The 23,676-nt window shown below is 35.0% G+C and overlaps 4 protein-coding genes across 8 annotated transcripts; 2 read left to right on the top strand and 2 right to left on the bottom strand.

The window, feature by feature from the left end:
• Window positions 1-336: 336 nt before the first annotated feature.
• On the bottom strand, window positions 337-2,990 carry LOC127245056 (patatin-like protein 6). The gene is made up of 2 exons (XM_051265700.1): window positions 1,716-2,990; window positions 337-674 (listed from the first exon to the last, which is right to left on the bottom strand). The coding sequence occupies exons 1-2, from the start codon at window positions 2,832-2,834 to the stop codon at window positions 399-401; spliced, it is 1,395 nt and encodes a 464-aa protein (XP_051121657.1). The 5' UTR covers window positions 2,835-2,990; the 3' UTR covers window positions 337-398.
• Window positions 2,991-10,118: 7,128 nt separating this feature from the next.
• On the top strand, window positions 10,119-13,152 carry LOC127244761 (uncharacterized). Of its 3 annotated transcripts, none has more exons than XM_051265246.1 (8): window positions 10,119-10,259; window positions 10,354-10,582; window positions 11,195-11,582; window positions 11,683-11,823; window positions 11,943-12,084; window positions 12,178-12,325; window positions 12,395-12,553; window positions 12,717-13,152. In XM_051265246.1, the coding sequence occupies exons 1-8, from the start codon at window positions 10,174-10,176 to the stop codon at window positions 12,909-12,911; spliced, it is 1,488 nt and encodes a 495-aa protein (XP_051121203.1). In that variant the 5' UTR covers window positions 10,119-10,173; the 3' UTR covers window positions 12,912-13,152. The 3 variants fall into 3 exon arrangements, with proteins under 3 accessions (XP_051121203.1, XP_051121201.1, XP_051121202.1); XM_051265244.1 differs by having other exon boundaries at window positions 10,120-10,259; window positions 11,925-12,084; XM_051265245.1 differs by having other exon boundaries at window positions 10,120-10,259; window positions 11,925-12,084; window positions 12,413-12,553.
• A 981-nt stretch (window positions 13,153-14,133) lies between these two features.
• LOC127245037 (WPP domain-associated protein) lies at window positions 14,134-20,000 on the bottom strand. The gene is made up of 6 exons (XM_051265682.1): window positions 19,907-20,000; window positions 16,287-16,900; window positions 14,661-16,118; window positions 14,459-14,585; window positions 14,281-14,382; window positions 14,134-14,190 (listed from the first exon to the last, which is right to left on the bottom strand). The coding sequence occupies exons 2-6, from the start codon at window positions 16,781-16,783 to the stop codon at window positions 14,134-14,136; spliced, it is 2,241 nt and encodes a 746-aa protein (XP_051121639.1). The 5' UTR covers window positions 16,784-16,900; window positions 19,907-20,000.
• LOC127244831 (U-box domain-containing protein 35-like) lies at window positions 19,927-23,489 on the top strand. 3 transcript variants are annotated; one of them, XM_051265349.1, is made up of 11 exons: window positions 19,927-20,116; window positions 20,234-20,349; window positions 20,463-20,581; window positions 20,816-21,039; window positions 21,140-21,197; window positions 21,349-21,619; window positions 21,702-21,803; window positions 21,878-22,180; window positions 22,280-23,011; window positions 23,174-23,264; window positions 23,357-23,489. In XM_051265349.1, the coding sequence occupies exons 1-11, from the start codon at window positions 19,927-19,929 to the stop codon at window positions 23,368-23,370; spliced, it is 2,220 nt and encodes a 739-aa protein (XP_051121306.1). In that variant the 3' UTR covers window positions 23,371-23,489. The 3 variants fall into 3 exon arrangements, with proteins under 3 accessions (XP_051121306.1, XP_051121305.1, XP_051121307.1); XM_051265348.1 differs by lacking the exon at window positions 23,357-23,489 and having other exon boundaries at window positions 20,819-21,039; window positions 23,174-23,296; XM_051265350.1 differs by lacking the exons at window positions 20,234-20,349; window positions 23,357-23,489 and having other exon boundaries at window positions 19,958-20,116; window positions 23,174-23,296.
• The last annotated feature ends 187 nt before the right edge of the window (window positions 23,490-23,676 follow it).

Here is a 23,676-nt window from a genome sequence, read left to right on the forward strand (position 1 = left end):
CACCCAAAATTCAAGAATAAATCCATTTTTGGTACACTCAGACACAAAACCAAACTGTTGCAACAACCAGGGAATATTATGGTGTTAGATTTGTTGTTTCTTCTTCAACATCACGACATGACAAAGACAGACAGACAGACAGACAAAAGCCCACAGGGATGGATGAAGGGAGGTGCCAGAAACAGACAACAACACTATATAGTAAGTAGTAAGTATTATCTTTCAGGATTCGATTCTTCACCAGACTGACTATATGTAATCAATCATGTATGGCCACAAATGATTTCAAAGTTGATTGAACCAAGTAATAATAGTTGAAGAGAGAGAGAGAGAGCATACCATGTATATGCTTTTTTTTCCGAATTTTTTCATCAAACTTGAAGGGACATTGTTTTTCATTACACTGAGGATGGTTTAGACGAAGCCTGCTTGAATGCAACAGTGGGAGCTATCCTGCAACTCCTCCTCTGATGCTCTAGCACAAGCTGCTCCGCAAACCAGTCGAGCTTTTGAAAATTGCTCTGCTCTCCGATCTTCTTGCCGCCAAAGAGGACTGAGTCCACATTCTTCTGTTTCAGCATTTCATCTGCCACCGCCACCAGTGTTTTCACGTTGCCCGGACTGGGATCCGAGTCGACATTTTCCCCACACCGGCTTAAGCTGGACCCGTATGCCTGAGAATTCAGTAAAACGATAAACAGAAAGAACAAATTATATTGAACTGCAAACTCAACTACAAATTATAAAATTTGGTGAAGCTTTGATTAGCATAAACCGAGTTGGACTAATTGATATAATGTATTATTCCATATCTTAAAGATTATCCGATGCAATGCCATTACAAATCATATGCTTCAACAGTATCCTCATTGTAATAAATCAACCCCACATGGCATCCTGCCTAAACAAGAAAGATCACAACCATCAATTTTCTAAATAACACCGAATATCCTCCCAATAATGTCATGCAAAAAGGGAACTATAGTCGAATCATGTGATCGTTCACTTCTAACATAGAGCTCTTCATTATAGAAACAACATTTAAAAAATTTTGCATTTACACATCAAATTGGTGCACAAGAGCAGATAGACCACTTCTGTTCCAATCCAGCAACACACATTTGACAATCTTGATTTAGTTAAACCCAAAAAGCCACTCATAATAATGTCGAAATCTTGACCGACAACCAACAAGATCAAAAAAATATCAAATATGCATTTATCTATCTATAAAAGACCTGACCGAAAGATGAGTTAAACTGACCCTTTACTTCTTTGTAGCAAGTGCTGTCAATATTTACAGAGTGCACACAACAGTGCAGATAAAGTTCACAGCGCAATTTAGGGTTCTTTATGTTAAATGTATGATATCGACAAAGGGAAAATCAGGTAAAGTAAAACCACTACATTCAGGACAGTCCAGACATGTGAAGATGCAGAAGGCACTCAAGTAAAAAATAAATAAATAAAGGAATTCACCCTAACCCCACCACAGAACATTCACAATTCAAAAGAAAGAAGAAAGATGAAGCACGGAGCAGTCAAAAACACAAGAAAAAAGAAGCAAATTTAATAAGATTTTCATCGTCTTTTCAGAATATTTTTATCATCCTCAAAAAGAGTGAAATTGAAATTGAAATTGGTGAATTGGAACAGTTGAAAAGAAAAAGTGATGATGCATAAGGTAAAAGTGGTTGGGTAAATTCTTCAGGTACCTGAACGCGGACGTAATTGGTGCTCCGGCACTGCCCGAACGCCATCGCCACCGCGTGGTCAACCAGCTCCGCCGAGCCCTCCGCCGAAATCCGGGACAAGGGGCGAACCCAATCCTGCGCCTTCCATTTCTTCACCTGCTCGAGGTCGAAACTGCTCTCTAGCAACTGCCCGCCTGCCCCGAGTGAAATTACCAAAATGTCCTCCACCCCTCTCACGAATGGGAACTCCTGCTTGTTGTGGAGCACGTGCGTTATCGCCGCCGCCGTCGGGTTGTTCATCGCCAATCCGCCGGCGACGCCGACGCACCGCGTCGAACCGTCGACGGACCTCATGTAGACCGGGTCGAAGACCCCCGGCTCCGACGCCGTCGCCAGGCAAACCTCCCACAGATTGAAATCGAAGCTGTCCGATTCGACGGCGTCCGCCCGGGAGAAGAGGAACGGCGCCGAACTGGAGAGGTCGTAGCAGGGGATCAATACCGGTTTCACCGTGTCTTTCAGAGTCAAGCTCCGGCCGGTCTCGGAATCCTTCAGCGCCTCCTTCATCGCCTTCTCCAACCGCGCCGACGCCGCCGCCGTCGAAGCTTTGCCGCTCTTCCTGAAAACTCGCCGGAAGAAACCTCCCTTCGAACTCCGCCCCTTCCCGGAGGGGCACAGTTTCCCACCCTCCTCAATCAGGAATTTCCACGTATCATCCGCGCTGAAAATCGAGCGCCGATTCTCGTCGGCAGCGAAGAGCATCGCCGCGAACACACCGCCGACGCCGACTCCGGCGGCGACGTCGAAATAATCGGCGATTGTAGCGTTGGGATCCCCTGACTTCTTCTTCAACGCCGCTTCCAAATACGACAAGGCCTTCCCTGTCAAAATGCTCCGCATCCCGCCGCCGTCGATGCTGAGAATGCAGATTTTCCCCCGCTGATACTTGATCGCCTGACCACCGCCGTCGTCTTCCTCCTCCTCAATCTTCTTCGGAACCCAAACCTTCTGATTATCATATCCGAACAAAAACTTGCTCTCCAGAATGGAGAAGATCTCGTAGCTCAATTTGTCCGTATCAATACTCGGCTCCTCCGGATTCACAATCCCATTATTTCCATGAACATCTGCACACGCCATTTCTCCCCAATCCCTCTTCACATAACTCCCCCCAAACAATCGACGAACAGAAAACCCAAGAAAAAGAGAGAGACAGAGACAAAGAGAGACGGAGGGCGGTGATGGATGGAAGGAAGGAAGAAGGGAAGGGATGGGGGGGGTGGGTGGGGTGGGGGGGCACAACGCAAGGACAACAGATTTATTGCAGGGGATGTCTGTTCTTGTTTTGGCCTTTTTATATACAAAACGATGGATGTGGGAGTAACAGAGAGTAAAAAATTTGCCTTTTATTTCAGGGGATGGCAAATTGGGGGAATCCGAGAAGAAATTTTTGGAAAATTCTGCACAGAAGATCGAAATCTCAAGACAAAATCTGGGTTTATTTATAATTTTATTTTTTCGAATGATTTCTGCAGAAGAAAGTGGTAAGGATAATTTTTTTTATATTTTATATTTTTAATTTTTGGTGTGGTGAGCTTAATTTTGTTTTTCCTTAGAACAGTGAAAGGTAAATGGAAAACATTTAGCAGTGATGTCCTTCCTCCATTGATTTCTGGAGAAAAAATGGAATCTTTAATATAGTAACGTTACTATATTTGGTTTGGAGATTGCGTTATAAACAAATAAGTCGGGAAAATTAAAGATTGAATTAAGGGCATGCTTTGTGTGTATTGTATTTCTTTTGTGTATTTTAAATTAATTTAACATATGGTCATTATTAATCCAAACAGGTATTTGAGATTTTGATAATATTTTTTTACTTCTTGAGAAGAGTATTATTATTTTTTTTTATGTTAATTTTTTAATATTAAGAGTATTATATTAATTTATAATAATAATAATAATAATACTACTACTCTCTTTGTCTCATGTACTGTGTTCGGGTTACCGTAGATAAGTATAATTAATAGATAATTAAAAATGTATTAGAAAAAATAATTATCTTATAATATAAATAATTATAAATTAAAATTAAGATAACTAATTAGTCTAATTAAAATTTAAAAAATTATAAAATAAGATTAAAGTGTAATATTTTTTCAAAAAAAGGAAAGTGACGACAAAAACGGCAATATGGACATAGTAAATGAGACGGAGGGAGTAATATATTAGCATTGTTTTTCTTTTTATAAAAGTAACAGTATTTATATAATATATTGTAAATAAATTATAAAGATATTTATTATATTTGATATATGGTACATTTACTAAATTAAAATATTGCATTTTTGTTTTGGTAATGAAAATTTATATCATTCATGTGGAGGAAGATAATAATATTTTATTAGTTAATGTGAAAGTGTATAAATTATTTTGATATTTTTTATCTTATATTTTATATATAAATTAATTGTGCATGTAATAATTTTGATTTATGCAAAAATTAATATCAAGTATTAATTTTGTATTATTTCTAAATTTTCAAAAGTTCAAAATATTCCAAAATCTTTATTTAAACAAATCTTTAGGGTTTGTTTGCTCAGACTTTCGAGGATTCTCAATATATATTTTTCATAAAATTCAAAATATAATACGTTGATTTTATATAAAAGGTAATTGTATATGTAATTGTATGTTTGTAATTTGAATAAAAATTAAGGGTATTTTGGTATTATTGTATGATTATAATTTAAAAAATGGAAAGTGATATTTTTTTAGTGGGACGGACGAAAATAATAATAATAATAATAAATATATTTGTAATTCAAACACCATTAAATAAATATGATTGAGGGGATTAAGCGCAAAGTTTATGAAAAGACAACCGAGTTTGATACAATTTTCAAAGTATGAGAAATTTTGTGCAATTTCGTGAAATCATAAATAAGTTTTGTTAATTTAGTCTTACAAATATTACTATTATCCAATATGATATTTATTATTTGGTCTAATTGGACCAAATAGCACATTTGCAAATTCAATTCAATTTTACATTAATTAATAATACAAGTGTCCACATATGACACTTATTTTACGGACACACGTAAGCTCCAATAAGTTACGTGGCCGCTACATACACAGTTTCGACACTAGATGACTAATTATGCCAAAATAATGAAATACAAGATCATTCTTAAATATATTTTAATTACGAGATTAAAATGATAAATAAGTCAAGACTAAAAAATAATTTAAAAAAAAATATATTAATTTTTTATTTTAAAAATATATATATATATTCATATCTAAACATGATTTCACCTAAAAGCAACAAAAACAAAACTTACTTAAATCAACTCATATAATAAAAATAATGCAAAAAATATAATGTGCTATAAATATGTTATTTTGTATATAATATTCATTTCATCCCAACGACTGTGTCCATGTTACTATAGATATGAGAATTTATAAATATTTATAAATAATATAATCAGTAAATAATTAAAAATATATTAGCGAAAATAATTAAAATATAATATAATTAATTAAAAATTAATAATAAAATAACTACTTAGTCTGATTAAAATTAAAAAATTTAAAATAAAATTAAAATATATATTTTTTTTTAAAAAAAAATAACATAAGATGTGGATCGCATATAAATAACAATATGAACGGACGAAGGAAGTATATACTGGATACATTTATTATATATTGATTGGGTCAAATGAGCGATCCAATTAATATAAGATCGGCCACCATATATATATAATCTTGATTTATTTTTGAATATATTCATGATTTTTAATGAGATTAGTATATTGGATTTTATTTTTGCTATCTTGAAGACTTTTCCAAAGATTAGTATAGTGGTTTAGAGAGTAAATTAATACTACTTTTGTCCAATTCTGAGTGTCATATTTAAATATTAATTATTATATTAAAACGGAGTATAAATTAAAAAAATTGTAAAAATACTTATATTAGTTTTTTATAATACTAATAAAAGGGCATTTGTATAAAATATTATACAAATATAAGGATATTTTTAATGTTAAGTAAAATGACGCAAAAAATAAGTGTAACCCTTAGAGGCGAACGGATGGAGTATTATAAATAGAATTTCTCCGTCACTTAAATTTATTCTTACTTTTTTTTTTGTCATTTAAATTTATTCCTATTTCCCTTTTTAGTAAAAAAATATAAAATTTTTTCTACTTTTTCTTTATCCTAAAAAATAAAAATTTATATTTTAACTTATATTTTTTAAAACTAGTGTCCGATCAAATGAGCAGACAATTGAATAAAGAGGATAATAAAAGTTTATTTATTCAAATGAAAGAACAATAAGACTTGTTTTCTTTGTATTTTTAAACTTGGGGCACCACAAGTCGACTCACCACATCTATTCAATGGTTTCTAGGTGAGTTTATATATATATATATATATATTATTATTACATTAACTAGAATAATACATAAAATTGCTATGTTTGAGGACAAAATAAAAGTTATTTTTTTATATTTCTTATTAGTTCAAAAGTGAATTATACAATAAAATTTGCATAAATTATTTTATTACTTATATTAAAATTTAGTTCAATTTTATAGTTGATCAGGTCAAATTAACATAATCAACACAAATCAACAATATAAATAGTATATAATAATACAATATACAGTATATATTTTGATGTGATATTGCTTTATATAACATAATTTATTATTTATTTTAGCAAAATAAATATATATATATATATAATACAATATAATACATAAACTGCAAAACATATATTTCTATATAATATCACCGTCATTAAATTACATAAAATACATATATAGATTGCAGAAAAATAAATATGAATTCGGCCAACCTTTTTATTTTTTATTTTTTTTTAAAGGATAAACTATTTTTTTTAGTGTCGTAACTGGACTTCTTTATCATTTTAGTCCAGTAAGTGGAGCCTGTCGCAAACTAGTCTCATAAGTGAAAAAATTTCGCTATTTTAGTCCTCCGGTGCCGGAAACGCCCGCGTGGCTCGCCAAGGCCACGTGTCCGCCAGGTCAGCGACACTTGGCGGACATGTGGATTTTATTTTATTTTTGTTTAAATTTATTTTTAATTTTATTTGTCTTTTTAATTTTTTTATTTGGTCTAATTGAAAAATAAAATAAAATCCACGTGTCCGCCAAGTGTCGCTGATTTGGCGGAACACTTGGCGGACACGTGGCTTCCGGCAAGCCACGCAGCTTCTCCGGCACCGAAAGACTGAAACAACAAAGATTTTTCACTTATAAATGACAAGGGAGTCCAGTTACGGGATTAAAAAAATAGTTTACCTTAATTTTTTTTTTATGTGTTTGTGCTACTTACGATGATTTGTTGGGATTAAGTTCGTATGAAATGGTTTTTGGGTATGATGTTAAATTTTGAAAATTTTGGCAAATGTTACAATTTTTTATGACAATATTACAACTAAGGTAATGTGTTACGAACATTATGTTGAAAATACAATTTATCTAACTCATTCTTATATTGAATTGTTGGTCCAACTATAATAAATGAAAATTCGATAGAGGGTTTGGATTTAGATTGGGCTAATGGCTTGGGCCTTGTTTGGGTTGGGCCTAAACTAGCCTATATCTAAGGTCAAGATTAGGCTTTGGGCAATTGGGGCTCGTTGGCTTGAGCCCAATTGCGATAAAATTCAATTAATTTAATTTTTCATTCATCTGATTATTTATTTATTTATTATTATTATTATTTTTTATGACTACCGAAAGTGCGCACTAGGTAAACCTTCGGTCGAACCTAATATTCTGCAAACTAGGTCCGACAAGGAAAGTCACACTAGACGAACCATGTATGGTAGGTGAATCCGGAGACGTCGGGTTTTTTTATTGCCTTAATTCAAGACTATTTTAAATGGTCTTAGATTTTTGACTAAAAATTGAATTGATTTAATATTTACCTTTGAAAAAAATGGTATATTGTGCAATTTTTACTGAAACATAGAGGGTGTTATATGATTTACTATGAAAGTAACGATGTAATGGTAAAGTACGGGTTAGAAAAAAATGAGGTATTTTTGAAATAGTTACTTTGTAATGAGACAACTAAAATAAAAATATGTATACTTTGTGGGTATACGAAAAAAGTATTTATTTTCACAATCTCAAAATTGATTTCAAGATAATTTTCGAAGCCAAATTCATTTCTTCTGGTAGTCGTAATATAAGGTCAGGGGATCGAGGCAACTTCCTTTGCTATTTTAAGTTACGGAAGTGTTACGGATATTATTTTGTAATTTATTTTCACAAAATTGTTACCATTTAAATATATATATATATCACCGGCAAAAATCCACAAAAGTAGTTCCATAAATTTTCTCACGACGGTTTAAAAAGTTATCAATCCATATTAAACTTATGACTTTTTTTTATTGCAATTTTCACATAATAGTGTTGAATATGATATTTATTTGGTCGAATGAATAGGATGTGTTCGAATTTGATAGCGGAGTATTTATTAGAATTTTGAGGGAAAATAATGAAATTGTATATTGATCATCAAAACAAGGGGCTTATATATAGGTAATACAAAACAGACTCGACTCAAATCTAAATAATTTAATCTATGGATAAGACTAAATATAAATATAAATCTACTAAATTTAAAACCGAATATCTAAAATATCTCAACATCCTCTCTCAAAACTCAAGTGATATAACAGAAACCAACTTGAGCTTACCGGAACAAATGGTTATCTTGATTCATTAGAAATTGAACATTTAAGAGAATTTCTTAGAGGAGTAATGCTTCCTAGCACGGGAGAAAGAATAAGAAGGGAAATCAACCGAGACCCCGTTAGCAACGGACTCCAAGTCACCGTCTGATTCATTTGACCGATAGGGCCAACAATCATTGAAATGAACGAGCATTTTCGGGGACTAGCCTCCTACCTTGATCACTTCCCCTTGGATTGAAAGGAAAAAGAAAGTTTTCGGATAAAAAAGAGTAACCACATGCTCCACCGCTTGTGCGGGCCCCGTCAATTCATTTGAGTTTCATTCTTGCGAACGTACTCCGATAAAAAAGTTGAATATAGACGCAAAAAACGTAAATAAAAATAACAATTGATTCTCCACTGAAGCTGAAAATTAGATGACTCTCCACCGGAGTCGAAAACGACATGACTTTCCACCGGAGACGAAAACGACATGACTCTCCATCGGAATCGAAAACGAGATGACTCTTCACCGGAGTCGAAAACGAGATGACTCTTCACCAGAAACGAAAATGACATGACTCTCCACTGGAGTCGAAAACGACATGACTCTCCACTGGAGCAAAAAACGATATGACTTTCCACCGGAACCAAAAACAACATGATTCTCCACCGAAGCCGAAAACGAGAGAACTCTGAATAGAATCAGAGTCAAAGACAGACAGATAGCCAGACAGATCATAGAACAGATGCAACACATCAGACAGATTAGACAAATTTAAAAAATGTCATTGTATTAGTATTAGTATAAGTATAAGATATTTTTGCTTACAGTTTAAACCGTATCTTTTTATTTTTAAGTAAATTTATCAATTTTAAACACACTAAACAAATATAAATCAATTTAATAAAATTTTTTAACTTCTTTAGTACATCTATTCAAAATCTCTTTATTTCTCTCTTATCCTTAAATAACAAATATTTTTTTTACCTTTAAAATTTTTTATTTTTTATAAAAATAATGATAAATAAATATATATTTTTTATTAATTTGTATTATATAAAATTTTATTCTATAATATTTATAAATATAGTGTTAAAAATATTTAAACATATATATTAAATTTCTTTTAGTTATTAATTAACTAATCTTCTTTATCTAAGTAACTAATTTACATTACGGGTGTGTTTGTTTGAAGGATTTTGGAGGATTTCTACTATTCATCCAATTTTTTCCCCCCAAAAACATCACATCAAACACCTATTTTTTATTTTTTATATTATACTAAAAATCAATTTTACATTCAAAACATCACATCAAACCCTATTTATATCACATCATACAACTATTCAAATTCAAAATTTTTACTATTCAAATCCCAATCCAAAATCCAAACCCCCAAACAAACACACCCTACCTAAATTTTCATGATCAAATAATTTGTCCGAACCGTGAAAGTAGAATATATACTGTGTGTAGGTGAATTTGTAACTATTTTTATATTATCAAATCATTTATGCAACTGTAAAAAAAAAAATAATAATAAAAAATTAAAAAAATAAAATAAATAGAGGTGAAAGTGAATTTGACATATAAATAACTTCAACTAAATTAACTTGCGAGTGCAATCGAACACACATTTAGATATTTTCATCATTTGTCTTCTACACTATTTTCTCTATAAAATAATAATAATAATAATAATCATTCGGAATCTTCTCCTCTCTCTCTGTCTCTGTAGAATCCCAATGAATATTCATTGCCTGATTTCTACTCCCCAAACTTCAACCCAACGACTACATCATCATGCCGCAAATTGCTTCAATTCCAGAATGTATATATATATGATTCCCCACTCTCCTTTCCCGTTTTCACCACAACTTGCTTAATTTTGATTCCTTATGTGTTTCTGAATTGTCTGTCGGCAGTGCTCGGTTCGGCTGTGGATCATGCAGCTACATTCAACTGCAACGGGGGAAATCTCGCAGCTGGAATTTGGTAGAAGCGAAGAAAAACAATATCGTCAGAGTGCGCTTGCGGGATGGACCTGCCAAATTCTCAAAGAAGAAGGGATCCGTGTCTGGTGCTGTTGCGCTTATTGTCGGGACAAGTATCGGCTCCGGAATTCTCGCACTTCCGAAGAAAATTTCTGCGGCGGTAATTTGGCTATTTAATTTTGTCAAGTTTGATCGGCGTTAGTATATTGAAGAATACCTCATTTGCTTTTCATCGAAGCTAGGGCTTGACAAGCTTTTACATTTTTTTTTTTGTTTAAAATTTTAATGTTTGATCAGACTTCTGCATGTTCGTTGTTTGGTTTTGATCATAATGATATTTTGTGTAAGCTATTGTTTGGCTACAAATTGTATTGATCATTGAAGTTGAGTTTTTTGTTTGGTTCAAATTTTTATGATTATATTGAATGCCAGACCTTCATCATATGTTCATCAAACATGAATCCTAAATTTATCTTTATGGACTAAAATTTTGATCAATGGATTACAGGGATTGAATTGATTGAGCAACACATTGGTTATCAAAAGTACAAAGTGGCTGGTTATTTGATAACAAGAGTTTTTATGAGTTTTGTTCTTAGACAAAATGTTTGGAGCATTGTTTTTGATCTTTTCATTTTGAAACTCAGTTATGGAATGGGTTGATTATTTTCGAGGTGAAACATATTAAGCAAACCACCTAATATGGATTTTAGGACATAGAAACGAAGAATTGATTAACTAGCTCAGTTGCTTCTTTTCATATGTTCTGTAGGGACTCCTTCCGAGTTCAATAACAATGACAATGTGTTGGGCTTTCATGTTATTCGAGGCTATGTTGCTAGTTGAAATAAATGTTAGTTTGCTAAGGAAGGAGGAAGTGAAAGTAAAGGATGAGCTGAAGGTGATATCGATTACAACAATGGCTCAAGAGACTCTAGGAGAATGGGGCGGGGTTGTTGCAACAATGGCATATGTTTTCCTAGGTTACACTTCCATGATAGCCTACGGTGCTAAGTCGGGGGAAATAATTCACCATATAACTGGATTCCCTGAAGCAACTTCTGAAATACTCTTTACTGTCCTATTCACCGTTCTGATCTCTATTGGAGGTACCCGAGCCACTGGCCAAGTGAACCAATGGCTAACTGTGTCCATGATAGGTAGTTAAACACAAACTTCCTTGAGTGTTTGGGATGATCATCAGCTTTGGCTAATATTTTGTAGTTTAAAGTTTTCAAGTATGATGAATTGATGAAACAGGTCTGCTAATAGCAATAGAGAGTCTTGCGGCTTTTTCTGGAGGATGGTCGGGATTAGAAGGCGGTGTTGCAGATTGGGAGAAAGTCCCAGCAACTCTACCAGTAATGATATTTACTTTGGCCTATCATGATCTGTCTCCAGGTAGATAATGTTCAGATGCTCTCTTCTTTATCATACTTGCAGAAAATATCGATCCTTGAATTCCAATATAATGTCGGGATTGACAGCTATTATACTTGCAGTTCTTTGTGCTTATTTAGGAGGAGATCTTAAGCGCATAAGGGCTGCAGTTTTTCTAGGAAGTGTCGTGCCACTTGTAGCATATCTGATCTGGGATGCAATAGCACTAAGCCTCTCCAACCAGTTGGACCAAGTTTCAGATCCTGTTGAGTTGCTTCTTAGGTAAATAATCGATCATTTATTACTCTTAAGATATAGTTCTAGATGGTGAGTGCAGATTCGTGAAGTTAACTAACATGTTGTTTCATGTCGAAGTGTTGAATGGGAAGGAGTTCCGTCCTTGATTGAGGTTTTTTCGCTTCTGGCAGTTGGAACCTCACTTATTGGCACCCTTCTTGCTTTCTCGGAATTCTTCAAGGAACAAATCACTGTTTCATTGGATTCACTACCAGCACAACTTGAGGTAGCCTAGTAGGCAATTGTTGTCGCACTTAGTAATATTTATAACACCAAAACATGTCTTGCATGTTAGAGTCTGCCTCTATTGCAGAAATCGGGTTCATTCCTACACATTAGCAATTGGTGGCAGAAAAATAAAACAAGCATCACAGCAACAGCAATGGTGATCACTCCTTCCCTTCTTGTGTCGACAACTGTACCCGATGCATTTTCTGCAGCCACGGATATTGCTGTGAGTTACCTACTTTACGCTCTTGCCTTCCACAATATTAGGATGTTTTCTAGGTCATGGGATGCTCGAAATCCTTCTCCTTACTAACTTGATATAAGTAAGAATTGTGTCAATCTCTTTATTACCAATGTTAAGTTAATTTGGCATATGAACAATATTTTAGGGAGGCTACTGCATGACAATGCTATATGGAGTTCTTCCTCCTGCCATGGCATGGGCAATGAATAACAAGAAAGGGCAAGGTACCGAGCTACCGGGAATATCAAAAACAGGCCCTGTAGTCATTTCTGTAGGATTATTTGCTTGTGGGGTTGTCCTGGAACAGCTCTTTCGAGATTTCTCTTCGATACATCCGTGAGTATATCTAATCTACACAGTATTAATTAATTGAGAGGATTTCCAACTTTTCTCATTGGGCTATCCTTTTTAAGTAGAGAAAATATTTGTGTATTACAATCTAGTTAGGTATACAAGATGGGATTGGATCAGGAAGTAAAAGTATTGTCATCTGAGTACTAGTTTTGAGTTCCATTAGCCCTGAAAATGTCGATTCGAGTACATTTTCATTATTGGGTGACCATGCCTGCATATAAGATGCATATTATGGTGTTGGTTTATTTTGTTTGTACACTCACTGTAGTTTCAGACTAATGTTAATGTAATATAGATCGAATAAAACAAAGTTGATCACTAGGTAAATCCTAAATCCTATAGTCTTATAAGAAGTATTCGAGTTGATGTGGTACATCAGACCGGTGAATGCAAGATCACTGGTTCATATCCTATCGAACATTTTCTTAGTCAAATATGTCACACAAGATTTGCTTAGTGTAACTTAACTGGCAATTTGCAAGTTATTGCATTCGCCCCAATTGCGGTTCCCATGTTTCAGAAAAAAAAATGTATAGAGTGAAACAATGCCTTGTAGAGTTCTTACAAGTAGTTAGTTAGTTATACACACTCATTCTAAGTTCTAAACATGGCTAAAGGCAAACTTTCAATTAACATCATATATATATATATATATACATATATTAGAGCTGTTAAACGAACCGAGCCGAGTTCGGCTCGATTCGACTCGGTTAAAGCTCATTCATGAACGTTAACGAGCCGAGCCGAACAGCATAAACAAACTCATTTGGTTAACGAACGAACCCAAACTTTATTCGCTAATGTTCGTTTAAATAATATATTTATTATAAATATTATATATACATATAGAATTATAATTTATAAATAAATAAAATTTTGATTTAAAATATATAAATAAAATAATTTTAAATTTTCTTTTTAATTTATATATAAATTTAAAAAAATAAGACAAACGAGCCCGAATGAACTCGAACGAGCTTAATCGAGCCTAAACGAACCCAACACGAACACGGGCTCAATCAACAAAAGTTCTTAACAAGCCGAGCTCGAACACTATGAACGAGCTCGAAAGCTTAACGAACGAACACGAGCCTTGTTCGCGAACATTAACGAACACTTAAAATTTTGCTCGGCTCGGGTCGACTCGTTAACAGTTCTAATATAGTATATATATATATATATATATGTATAAGTGAGATTTGAGTTTCTCAAGATGGACCCCTGTTGCCTAACTCTCCCTTGATCAACTTCAATATTTCATAAACCTACATTAATTCAATTATTCATACCAAAATTTATCACATAATTCCTCATGCTCAATTTGTATGTGCAACTATTATTCATTTTATAATTACCTCAAAATGTCTTGACAAAGCTGCAGCATTTTTGTGCAATTCAATATGTATCCTATGCAACAGGCACAACAGGTCATCCACTTGATTCCCCAGCAAATCAACCTGAAAAATTCCCACAAAAATAATCAATTTCTTGAAATCACAATAGCTAGATATGCATACAAGGATAGATCGATGCCTCTGTTTCTGCTAATTTCAAGTTGTGACTAGTTGAAATGAAGGCCTTTTTGTACACCAATTTTCTTTTCCTCGGTAAGGCTGCGCCTTCCGTTGCTGTATTAATTCGACACTTCAATTCCTCGAGCCTGAGGATCGATGGATATGGAGAAACTCGTGTTATCATATTATGCTGTAATGTGTATCAAACGGGAGTTGATTACCTCGACCGATTCCTCTCTAGCTTTTCACGTACAGCGCAGTCGAAATCCTCGAACATCAGCTGAAATTGCATGGTAATCCCTAAAATGTCGTTGGGTGAAACCAGCTCCCTAATATCGTCATGCTCTCCCGCTTCGTCGCCAGGCTCTTCCAGACTCTGCTCTAACTCCACCAGCAACTCCTTGCTTGTGTACACCTGCTGCAGAGCTCTCTCCAGCTTATGACTCACTGAAGTGAAGGTACTTTCGTCGTCGGTTATCAACCATTTGATCACGTCGCGCTCTTCGTTCTCTTCGCAGTTGAGGATGACCAAACTATTGTTCACATTGTGCTCCTGTATTTCACAGCTTGCTTTCAGCATCAGATCTTCCTCTGCATCCAGGCATTTCGACAAAGAATCGATCTTTTGAATCAGGATGTCCTCTCCATCCGCGTCGAATTTCCTAGAACGCGGCGGCGTGCTTCCTTGAAAGTCCAAATTCAAAGAGCGAGGCGTACGATCCTGAATGCACAACTGTCTTGCCGCCTGCGCTTTGCTTAAATTGATGCATAAATCTCTTACAGCCTCGCCGATGATAAAATCGTTCGTATTCTCCCTAACAAGACTCTCGATGCCTCTGTCGTTTGTTTCTAACATCCACGATTCGATCATATCCCTAAAATAAACCATGTATATATCTTCCTTCATCAAGCTCATTGTCGACTCCATTAGAGTATAATCGAATGTTGCTGCATCGAAAGAAGTCTCTTGAATTGAAGTGAACTTTGCTGGATGTTCTTTCCTGAACTGTTCTTCTGCAATTCTCTTCAGTTGCTCTGATTTTTCCCTAACGAAAATCATATATATATCCTCCCTTACTGTGCTCTCTAAGCAATGCTGAACAATCTGATTCAAAGCTGATTTTAATTCGTCGAAAACTCCGAAACTCCCGTCTTCAATGTCCATTTGTTTATTGCAAGAAAGTCCACAGACATCCTCAACCATGGTTCTTGCAAGAAACTGGTAAGTGTACTTTAAGCTGTCTCTTTCGTTTTTCGCCTTTTCTACTTCTTCTCTTAAGCCCTCCACTTCGATGGAGCTTTTTCGTATATCTCTTACAACACCTTGTAGAAAAACTGAGGCGACATCCTTCTCGATGTTCCATCTCCATTCTTTTTCGAGCGGCAACACCTCAGCTTCTTGCATCTTCCCAAATGCAAGATCGAGAATATCTTTCAAAGAGCCGATGTCTGAACTCATCCGCTTTATGAGTGTGTGCTTTTGGACAGGCCTTGAAGGCTGACTCTTTGCATTTGTTCCCTCGAATATAAAAGATCCATGTTTGCATAAAGCTGGGCTTTCGTTACTTTCCTTATCCAAGAAGTCGAAGCTAAGATTTGGACTTGAGGTGTGATGCTTTCTCGTCCTCCTGTCAAGAACCGGGCTCTTCACCTCATCCTCTAGCTGCTTCTTCATGAACCTGTAAGAGGAATTTATGTATAAAATCAATGTAAAATAAATACCACATTGTACTATCACTTGCAATAAACTTGGAAAAAGAATCATCAGATCATAGGAGACTGTCGAAGGAATTAAATATAAAGCTATGAAATTCTCAACAACTCAACCTTTTTAAGGATAATAGTACCCCATTTGTTGATCGTCCGAAGTTTTGAGTTTAAGGATGTCCTCTTCGGAAAGGCCCTCCTGGATTGGTCGATCAGGTTTCAGGACATCCTCATACTTCATTAGCTTCTCCTGCAAGCGAACAATTTCAGCATCCTTCAGCTCGAGTGTTTGCTGAAGCTTCAACTCATTCTCCAACCTCTCCATAAGTTCTTTGTCCTTTTCGACTATTAGCTCATTCAATTCCTCGATCCGTCCCTCGAGCCACTTCTTGATTTCAACCAAATCAGACAGGATATTATCAGAGTTGCCATCTGTCTCTTCTCGGACAATATTCAGTCCTCCCTCCACTAGGACAGCCGCAAGCTCGTAGAAGGTTGCTCGGTCATGTAGGAACTCGAAAAGACCACCTCTCGACTGCAGCTTTTCGTGTCGCTCATCCATTGCACATCGCAGGATTCTCATCACTGTCGAATCCGATTTGGTTCTGCATTGGACTTGATCGGTTATACCTTCCATGATTAGATTGAAAGGAAGCCAAATTTAGCAAATCAATCTTCCATTTCCATGTTCTTGCATGAGGTGAGCTTCATCCATGGAAGATCTCCAGATCATTCTCAGCAAATTGCCATATGCCTATGATAAAATCATCCATAGTATTGTGTTAAATTTGAGTTTGGGAAATAATAATTTAACACGAATGCCAGAAAATAATAAGTGTGTAATTAAAAAAACCTGTATTAGGGAAGAAGAGAAGTTGATATCCTAAATAGTTGGAAGACATTAGAAGACTTGTTCCAAGAAATTAATATGATTAAGATCCTAAGACTGAGGATCATAACAAATTGTCTTTAATCATCATCTTGTTTTATCCAAATTCAAAATCCAATCCTCCAAACAAACACACTAATAGTAGTATTAGTGTGCAAATATTTTATATAATTCAACATAGGAAAAAAAAAATCAATTTTGGTCGAAATTAATCAATTTTGGTCTCAATATAAAAAATTCATCAATTTTGATCTCAATATAAAAAATTCATCAATTTTGATCTCAATATAAACTATTTTAATTAAACAGCCGTGTATAATTATAAATCAAGTCCATGTTGTCACAGTAAAAACATGTTGAATAAGAATACACGGCCGTGGACATCCTTACAGCCTGTCTAAATTATAAGGTTTAAATTACAAGGGTTTCTTTCTTGGTAGCATCTTGGATCTTCCACACAAGAATTAGATCAAAGATTGGAATTAACATATTAGAGATAATCATTAAAGGATCTATTCTAATGAAGAAAGAAAAGCCTTCAATTTGACCCTTATTTTTTTTTATCGTATATACATTAATATATATATATTTATAGATTTGTATCTTCTGATTTGCATATATATATATATATATAGTTTAAGAAAGTTTAGATTTTCAGGACTGCTTTTATGAATTAAGCTAATTAATTCAATCCCAATTTTTCAAATCTCCAAATCAAACTTCTTGAACTTGTAATTCATCAACTAATTAAGCAGCGAGAGCTATTCGAACCCTTCCTGTGCAGCCAGCAAATTCCTCCACCGAAAACGTCTATCGAGTTGCATCTTTGCGCAGTACTTTCCGCCGGAGGAGCCGACAAAATTCTCAAAGAAATCCCACACGGCAATGTACTTTCACCATTAACTGACAAACATGCTGTAAGAATTTACACGGCCATGTACAATGGAGCACGGCTGTGTACTTTGATTCATCGTATTTTTACTGTGACAACACAGGCGTCCTCTATTATATACGGCCGTGTTTTATCCAATCCATCGTCCACGTCATTTTTCTTAGGTCCACGTCAGCAATTGAGATTAAAATTGATTAAAATAATTTATATTTACACCAAAATTGATCAGATTTTTATTATACAAATAAACTCTTTTTTTTAATATAATATTCATATAGAAATTATACAATTATTTTTTATGTTATTTTATTTAACATTAAAAATATGCAATTAACTTTATATGAAAGTATTTTTTTATTTTTTTTAGTATATAGTGATATAATAATAATTGTATAATTTTTAATTGGAGGATAGTAATAATTAATAAATAATAATTAAAATAAAATTAAGTATAATTTATTAAATAACTAATACATTTAGGGTGTATTTGTCGGAAAATTTAAATAGTAAAAATTTTGTATTAGAATAATTATATAATATAGTATATAGTGATTTATGTGATTTTTGAATGTAAAATTTTAATTTTTAAAATAATACTCACCGAAAAGATAAACTCTTTTGTCAAAAACATGTTATTTGAAGTAGTGAAAATTACATTATCCAATTCCAAATGAGCCTATAGACAATGATGATGACCACCCTTTCAATAAAGATGATGGCGATGAATGGTGTTGACTGAAGGGTTAAGAGCTACTGCAATGGTCGCCGAGCGAAAAGCATCTATCTGATTAAAAAAGCTGATGTGTCAAATTAAATCATAAATTTGAAGGTTCGGTATTATTTATTACACGCAATGGTTCATTAGGGTTTAGGCCTCACCAAGAGAGGAGAAGAATAAAACGTTGTGTCAAAAAAATGAAAAATAGAAGAGATAAAGAGAGATGAAAAATACGAGAGAGAAATGAGTGCTTCGATGCAGACATCGCCTGCACCAAGTTATCTTCAAAGACAAAAATTTTGAACCTAAGAAAATAAGTTACTGCAAGATTAAACTTTTAAAATATAAAAATTGCCAATGAATCAACTAGGGTTAAGAGAAACAAAAGTTATTATTTTTCTAGTGTTTAATTTTTATTTATCTATAGTAATTTGTTTTTTAAAAAATATTACATTAAATATTTATTGATATTATATAAAATATTCTTATAAATTAATATTTTTATTATTTTAAAATATCCCAAAATACCCAAATACAAAATAAGAAAGAATTAAATAATTATAAAAAAAAAATTAATATATTTAATTACATTTTTTTATAAAAAAAACTATACATAGGAAAAAAAATATTAAAACTTTTATTGTAAAATTATATTATCTAGAGCTAATTCAATTGGTAAAATAGAACCAGGAAGTTACTTTAATTTTTTCTCTATGACTTTGAAACAGAATTATAACAAATTGTCTTTAATCATAATCTTGTCTTATCCAAATTTATGCTTTACTTTGACACATGGGCTTTTTTTCTCCAAGGCTGAGGATCATAACAAATTGTCTTTAATCGTAATCTTGTCTTATCCAAATTCAAAATCCAATCCTCCAATCATCCAAACAAACATGCTAATCATAGAATTAGTGTGCAAATATTTTATATAATTCGGAACATATTATTTTATATACATATTAACATATGTAACTTAGTAAATCTTTTCTCAAATATTCAAGATTGATCTGTTTTCTCTCTCCCCGAGATTTCAGGGATGCCATTGTCTATTTTCAAAGGTTCTCAACAGATCTCGCACCAAAATAACTAAATTTAGAAGTGGAACAGCTCCGAGATTTAAGGGATGCCACTGTCTATTTTCAAAGGTTCCCCGACAGAACCCGCACCAAAATAACTAAATTTAGAAGTGGAACAGCAAGCAATCCCATATCACAAAATTAAACCTAAAACGAAAAGAAAGTAAAGAGAGGCTTTTTACCTTTGTAGAATCAATTAAAGATGTGGCTTTCCAGTGGAAGGACCAGCAGCAATGTTGGAAGAAAAACAGGAAGGAATGGCCTTGTTGCCATTGCCATCGACAAGGACAAAGGCAGTCAACATGCGCTGCGTTGGGCTACCGACAATCTCATTTCCAAAGGGCATACTGTCATTCTTATCCATGTTATCCATAGATCACCTCAATCAAAGCGTAAGCAGATTCTCGTGCATCCTCATTTTCTGGTTTTTCCCATGCACAAGCATGTTGAATAATGATTTCCCGTTTCTTGAAGCAAATAGATGTTATATGAGCTTTTCTCTGCAGCAGGGAATAATTATGACATTAATAATCCTGATGGAGGTAACTTTGTGAACGCGCAACAATTTGATAGTCGTACAAAAGAGTTACTCCTTACCTTCCATTGCTTTTGCACACGCAAAGATGTACGCTAAGCTGATATAATCTTCCCTTTTTGGGTTCTCTACTTCACTTTGATATCTATCTTCATGCTTTTCACTTTTAAAGGCCTGATTGTAGCCATTCGAATGCTCAACAGATACATTGCTTTGACGTGGTGCTGGAGGACACAGACATTGCGCGGGCAATAACTGACTACGTTGCTCATGCTGCAATCGAGAACTTGGTTCTTGGTACATCACATCGTGGCTTTATCAGGTGAAGCTTGATCCAGCTTGATTCCTCCTTTGCCTTTTTTTTTTTTTTCTACTCGAACTGGCAGAAATCTAATTAGAACTCAATAAGAAAGGACTGGTTTTTCAAATCTTGAATCTTGCATGAGCAACGTGATGATAATTTTCACAATCTTACGCAAGATAACATTGTTTTCTACTGCGCTATACTCAATGCATTGCCAAATCGAACATGAACAAAACTAGTGTTGCGTGGCAGAAGATTCAAGATGGTAGATTTACCTGGCAGTGTGTCGAAAGCAGCACCAGACTTCTGCACTGTCTATGTCATCTCAAAAACCAAGATATCTTCTGTGAGGAATGCTGCACGCCAAGCGCCATTCGACTCCCCTCTAACACCTCAAATCCAGAAAATCGAAGAGACGGGCAACGGGAATACCTCACCTCCTAAGGTCCTTTCCAAGCGAACATCAAACATACAAGGTTCTTTCCAAATTTAGAGGCAGCTGTGATATTATATTTTTCTTCACAAAGTAACCATGTCATCCCAATTAGTTGAGATGTGGAATCTTACGTTGAGCAGGTGGAGGTGGACAAAGATTATCACATAGGACTACAATTGATGACACAGAGTTAGTTAAGTAAGTTTTATTTTAAACCTAAAATCATAAAGCAATAGTTTCACAGGTTTATCTCATCATCTTCAGAATTACTATTTAAAACTCCTATCTGACATTTCAATATAGGCAGATGAAAAGATAATAGCTCCTAACATTTATGCGGTATATACAGATCACCATTTTCAAGAGGAAGAGGAGGGCCTACCGGGAAGATGTTTGCCGACCTTTCAGAAACTGATTCAGATATATCATTTATTAGCTCTGAGAGACCGAGCACAGATAGCAGGATAAGCACAGATCGCATGTCTGGCATGCTCTTCGACACCATGGATTCATCTCGGATGTCAACCAGCTCAACCAGTAGCTTTGGATCAATATTTTCGAGTAACAGGGGGAGCAACTACAGCTCCTTCACAGATAAATCATCATCATCATTTGAAAGTGTGAGCATGTTATCAAATCCCAGGATTGAAAAGTTTGATTTACAAATGATAACATCACTCATGAATCATGTGAATGATGCAGGATGATGTCGAAGCTGAGATGAGAAGGCTAAAGCTCGAGCTGCAGAAGACTATGGAAATGTACAGCACAGCCTGCAAGGAAGCGCTCACAGCAAAACAGAAGGCAGGGATTAAAATGAAAATGAAATGAAAACTAAATTTGTAAAAAGTAAATTTTAAATGTAACGTTTCATACAGACTGTGGAGCTTAATCGGTGGCGAATGGAAGAAGAGAGAAGAGTAGAAGAAGCTCGGCTTGCTGAGGAAGAAGAGATAAGTGTAGAGAACGCTAAAGCAGCTCCAATGGCAGTGTCCTCACTGAGATGCAGGATATACACCATTGATGAGATCGAAGAGGCAACAGAGTGTTTTTCCGAATCCCATAAAATTGGAGAAGGGGGCTATGGCCCTGTGTACAAATGTTACCTGGATCATACCCGTGTTGCTGTTAAGATATTGCGCCCTGACGCTGCACAAGGAAGGGAACAGTTTCAGAGAGAGGTTTGGCTTCAAAAATATTTTGACCAAAGATTCAGATGATTTACATTTTCCTCAATGAAGAATTCATTTCCACATCTGTTACTGATTGCATGAATGCAGGTTGAAGTGCTGAGTTGCCTGAGACATCCTAACATGGTTCTACTTCTTGGAGCATGCCCTGAATACGGTTGTCTAGTTTATGAGTACATGGCAAAGGGCAGCCTGGAGGATTGTCTCAGGGGGAAAGGCAACACACTAGCCCTGTCATGGCAACTCCGGTTCAGAATCGCTGCAGAGATTGCCACTGGTCTGCATTTTCTGCACCAGACAAAACCAGAGCCATTAGTCCATCGTGATCTCAAACCAGCAAACATTCTGCTCGACCAGAACTATGTGAGCAAAATTGGAGACGTTGGATTGGCAAGGCTCGTCCCTCCTTCTGTAGCTGATGATGTAACACAGTATCGAATGACATCCGCAGCTGGAACTTTCTGCTACATTGATCCGGAATATCAACAGACAGGAATGCTTGGAGTGAAATCTGATGTCTATTCCCTTGGTGTGGTGTTTCTACAAATACTAACAGCCAAGTCAGCAATGGGTTTGACTCACCATGTTGCCCGGGCAATTGATCATGGAAATTTTGCAGAGATGCTGGATCCAGCGGTGCCTGATTGGCCTGTAGAAGAAGCCTTGTCCTTTGCAAAAATGGCCGTCAAATGTACAGAACTAAGGCGAAAAGATAGACCAGACCTTGGAAAGGTAATCTTGCCTGAGCTTAATAGACTGAGAGATTTCGGTGAAGAAGACATGAAGTTTCTTGTAGATCCCAGCTTTTCCAGTACACATAAGGTCAGTCATCACGCGCACACAACTTTCTGATACTCTTTAAAGTGATTATGATCCAAAGCATCTTTGCCCAACTAGAAATCACAGCTTGGAGTTGCTTAGAACTGTAATAAAGCTTTTAGCAGGTTCAAGAATCACTGAAAATACATATAAATTGTTGCCCAGGAAACCCAGAGGAGCGATCACAGTGACAGGTCCAAAGACATTGATCCACAGGGCAACACAAGTTTAGCATCCATACCAGAAAATACAACAGGTGTGGTAAACAACAGCTTGAAGATTTGTTAATATCCTGATTTTAAATACCATTGAGTATCTCTAACTGTTGTATTCACTGTTAACTTACAGAAGCAACCGAGTAAACTTACTAGTAAGATGAGCACATTGTTGAGGAGATGCATAAAACCATGTAATATCTTCCTGTCTTGGGGGAAATTTTTCTAGCTCAACAAGAAGAATCAAAATCATTGTACAGTTTATCCTCCAGCTTAGTTCTGGATAAGGAATCCCGCTGTTTCCATCCCTACATATTGGCAACACCAAAATGATGTGTAAGAATTTTTAATTAGACATCATGTCCAAAGGCAGAACAATGGTAATCAACGTGCGTCAATAATTCATGGAAAAACATTATTAGAGTCAACCTCGTGTGGTGAATTAGAAAACAA

The sequence above is a fragment of the Andrographis paniculata genome, unplaced genomic scaffold (assembly GCF_009805555.1).
Source record: "Andrographis paniculata isolate CXL003 unplaced genomic scaffold, ASM980555v1 Contig21END, whole genome shotgun sequence".
Classification (NCBI taxonomy): domain Eukaryota; kingdom Viridiplantae; phylum Streptophyta; class Magnoliopsida; order Lamiales; family Acanthaceae; genus Andrographis; species Andrographis paniculata.

Bases quoted from the DNA above. Each gene is read 5' to 3' on its own strand.
- LOC127245056 (XM_051265700.1), bottom strand. From the start codon at position 2,834: ATGGCGTGTGCAGATGTTCATGGAAATAATGGGATTGTGAATCCGGAG. The intron at 675-1,715 runs GTACCTGAAGAA...CTGAATTCTCAG, and splicing joins CCAATTACGTCCGCGTTCAG to GCATACGGGTCCAGCTTAAG.
- LOC127244761 (XM_051265244.1), top strand. From the start codon at position 10,174: ATGAATATTCATTGCCTGATTTCTACTCCCCAAACTTCAACCCAACGA. The intron at 11,824-11,924 runs GTAGATAATGTT...TTATACTTGCAG, and splicing joins CTATCATGATCTGTCTCCAG to TTCTTTGTGCTTATTTAGGA. The intron at 12,326-12,394 runs GTAGCCTAGTAG...CTTGCATGTTAG, and splicing joins CACTACCAGCACAACTTGAG to AGTCTGCCTCTATTGCAGAA.
- LOC127245037 (XM_051265682.1), bottom strand. From the start codon at position 16,783: ATGGAAGGTATAACCGATCAAGTCCAATGCAGAACCAAATCGGATTCG. The intron at 16,119-16,286 runs GTACTATTATCC...TTCCTCTTACAG, and splicing joins TCGGACGATCAACAAATGGG to GTTCATGAAGAAGCAGCTAG. The intron at 14,383-14,458 runs GCATCGATCTAT...GGAATTTTTCAG, and splicing joins TGAAATTAGCAGAAACAGAG to GTTGATTTGCTGGGGAATCA.
- LOC127244831 (XM_051265348.1), top strand. From the start codon at position 19,927: ATGTGGCTTTCCAGTGGAAGGACCAGCAGCAATGTTGGAAGAAAAACA. The intron at 21,040-21,139 runs GTTCTTTCCAAA...TACGTTGAGCAG, and splicing joins GCGAACATCAAACATACAAG to GTGGAGGTGGACAAAGATTA. The intron at 23,012-23,173 runs GTCAGTCATCAC...ATTGTTGCCCAG, and splicing joins GCTTTTCCAGTACACATAAG to GAAACCCAGAGGAGCGATCA.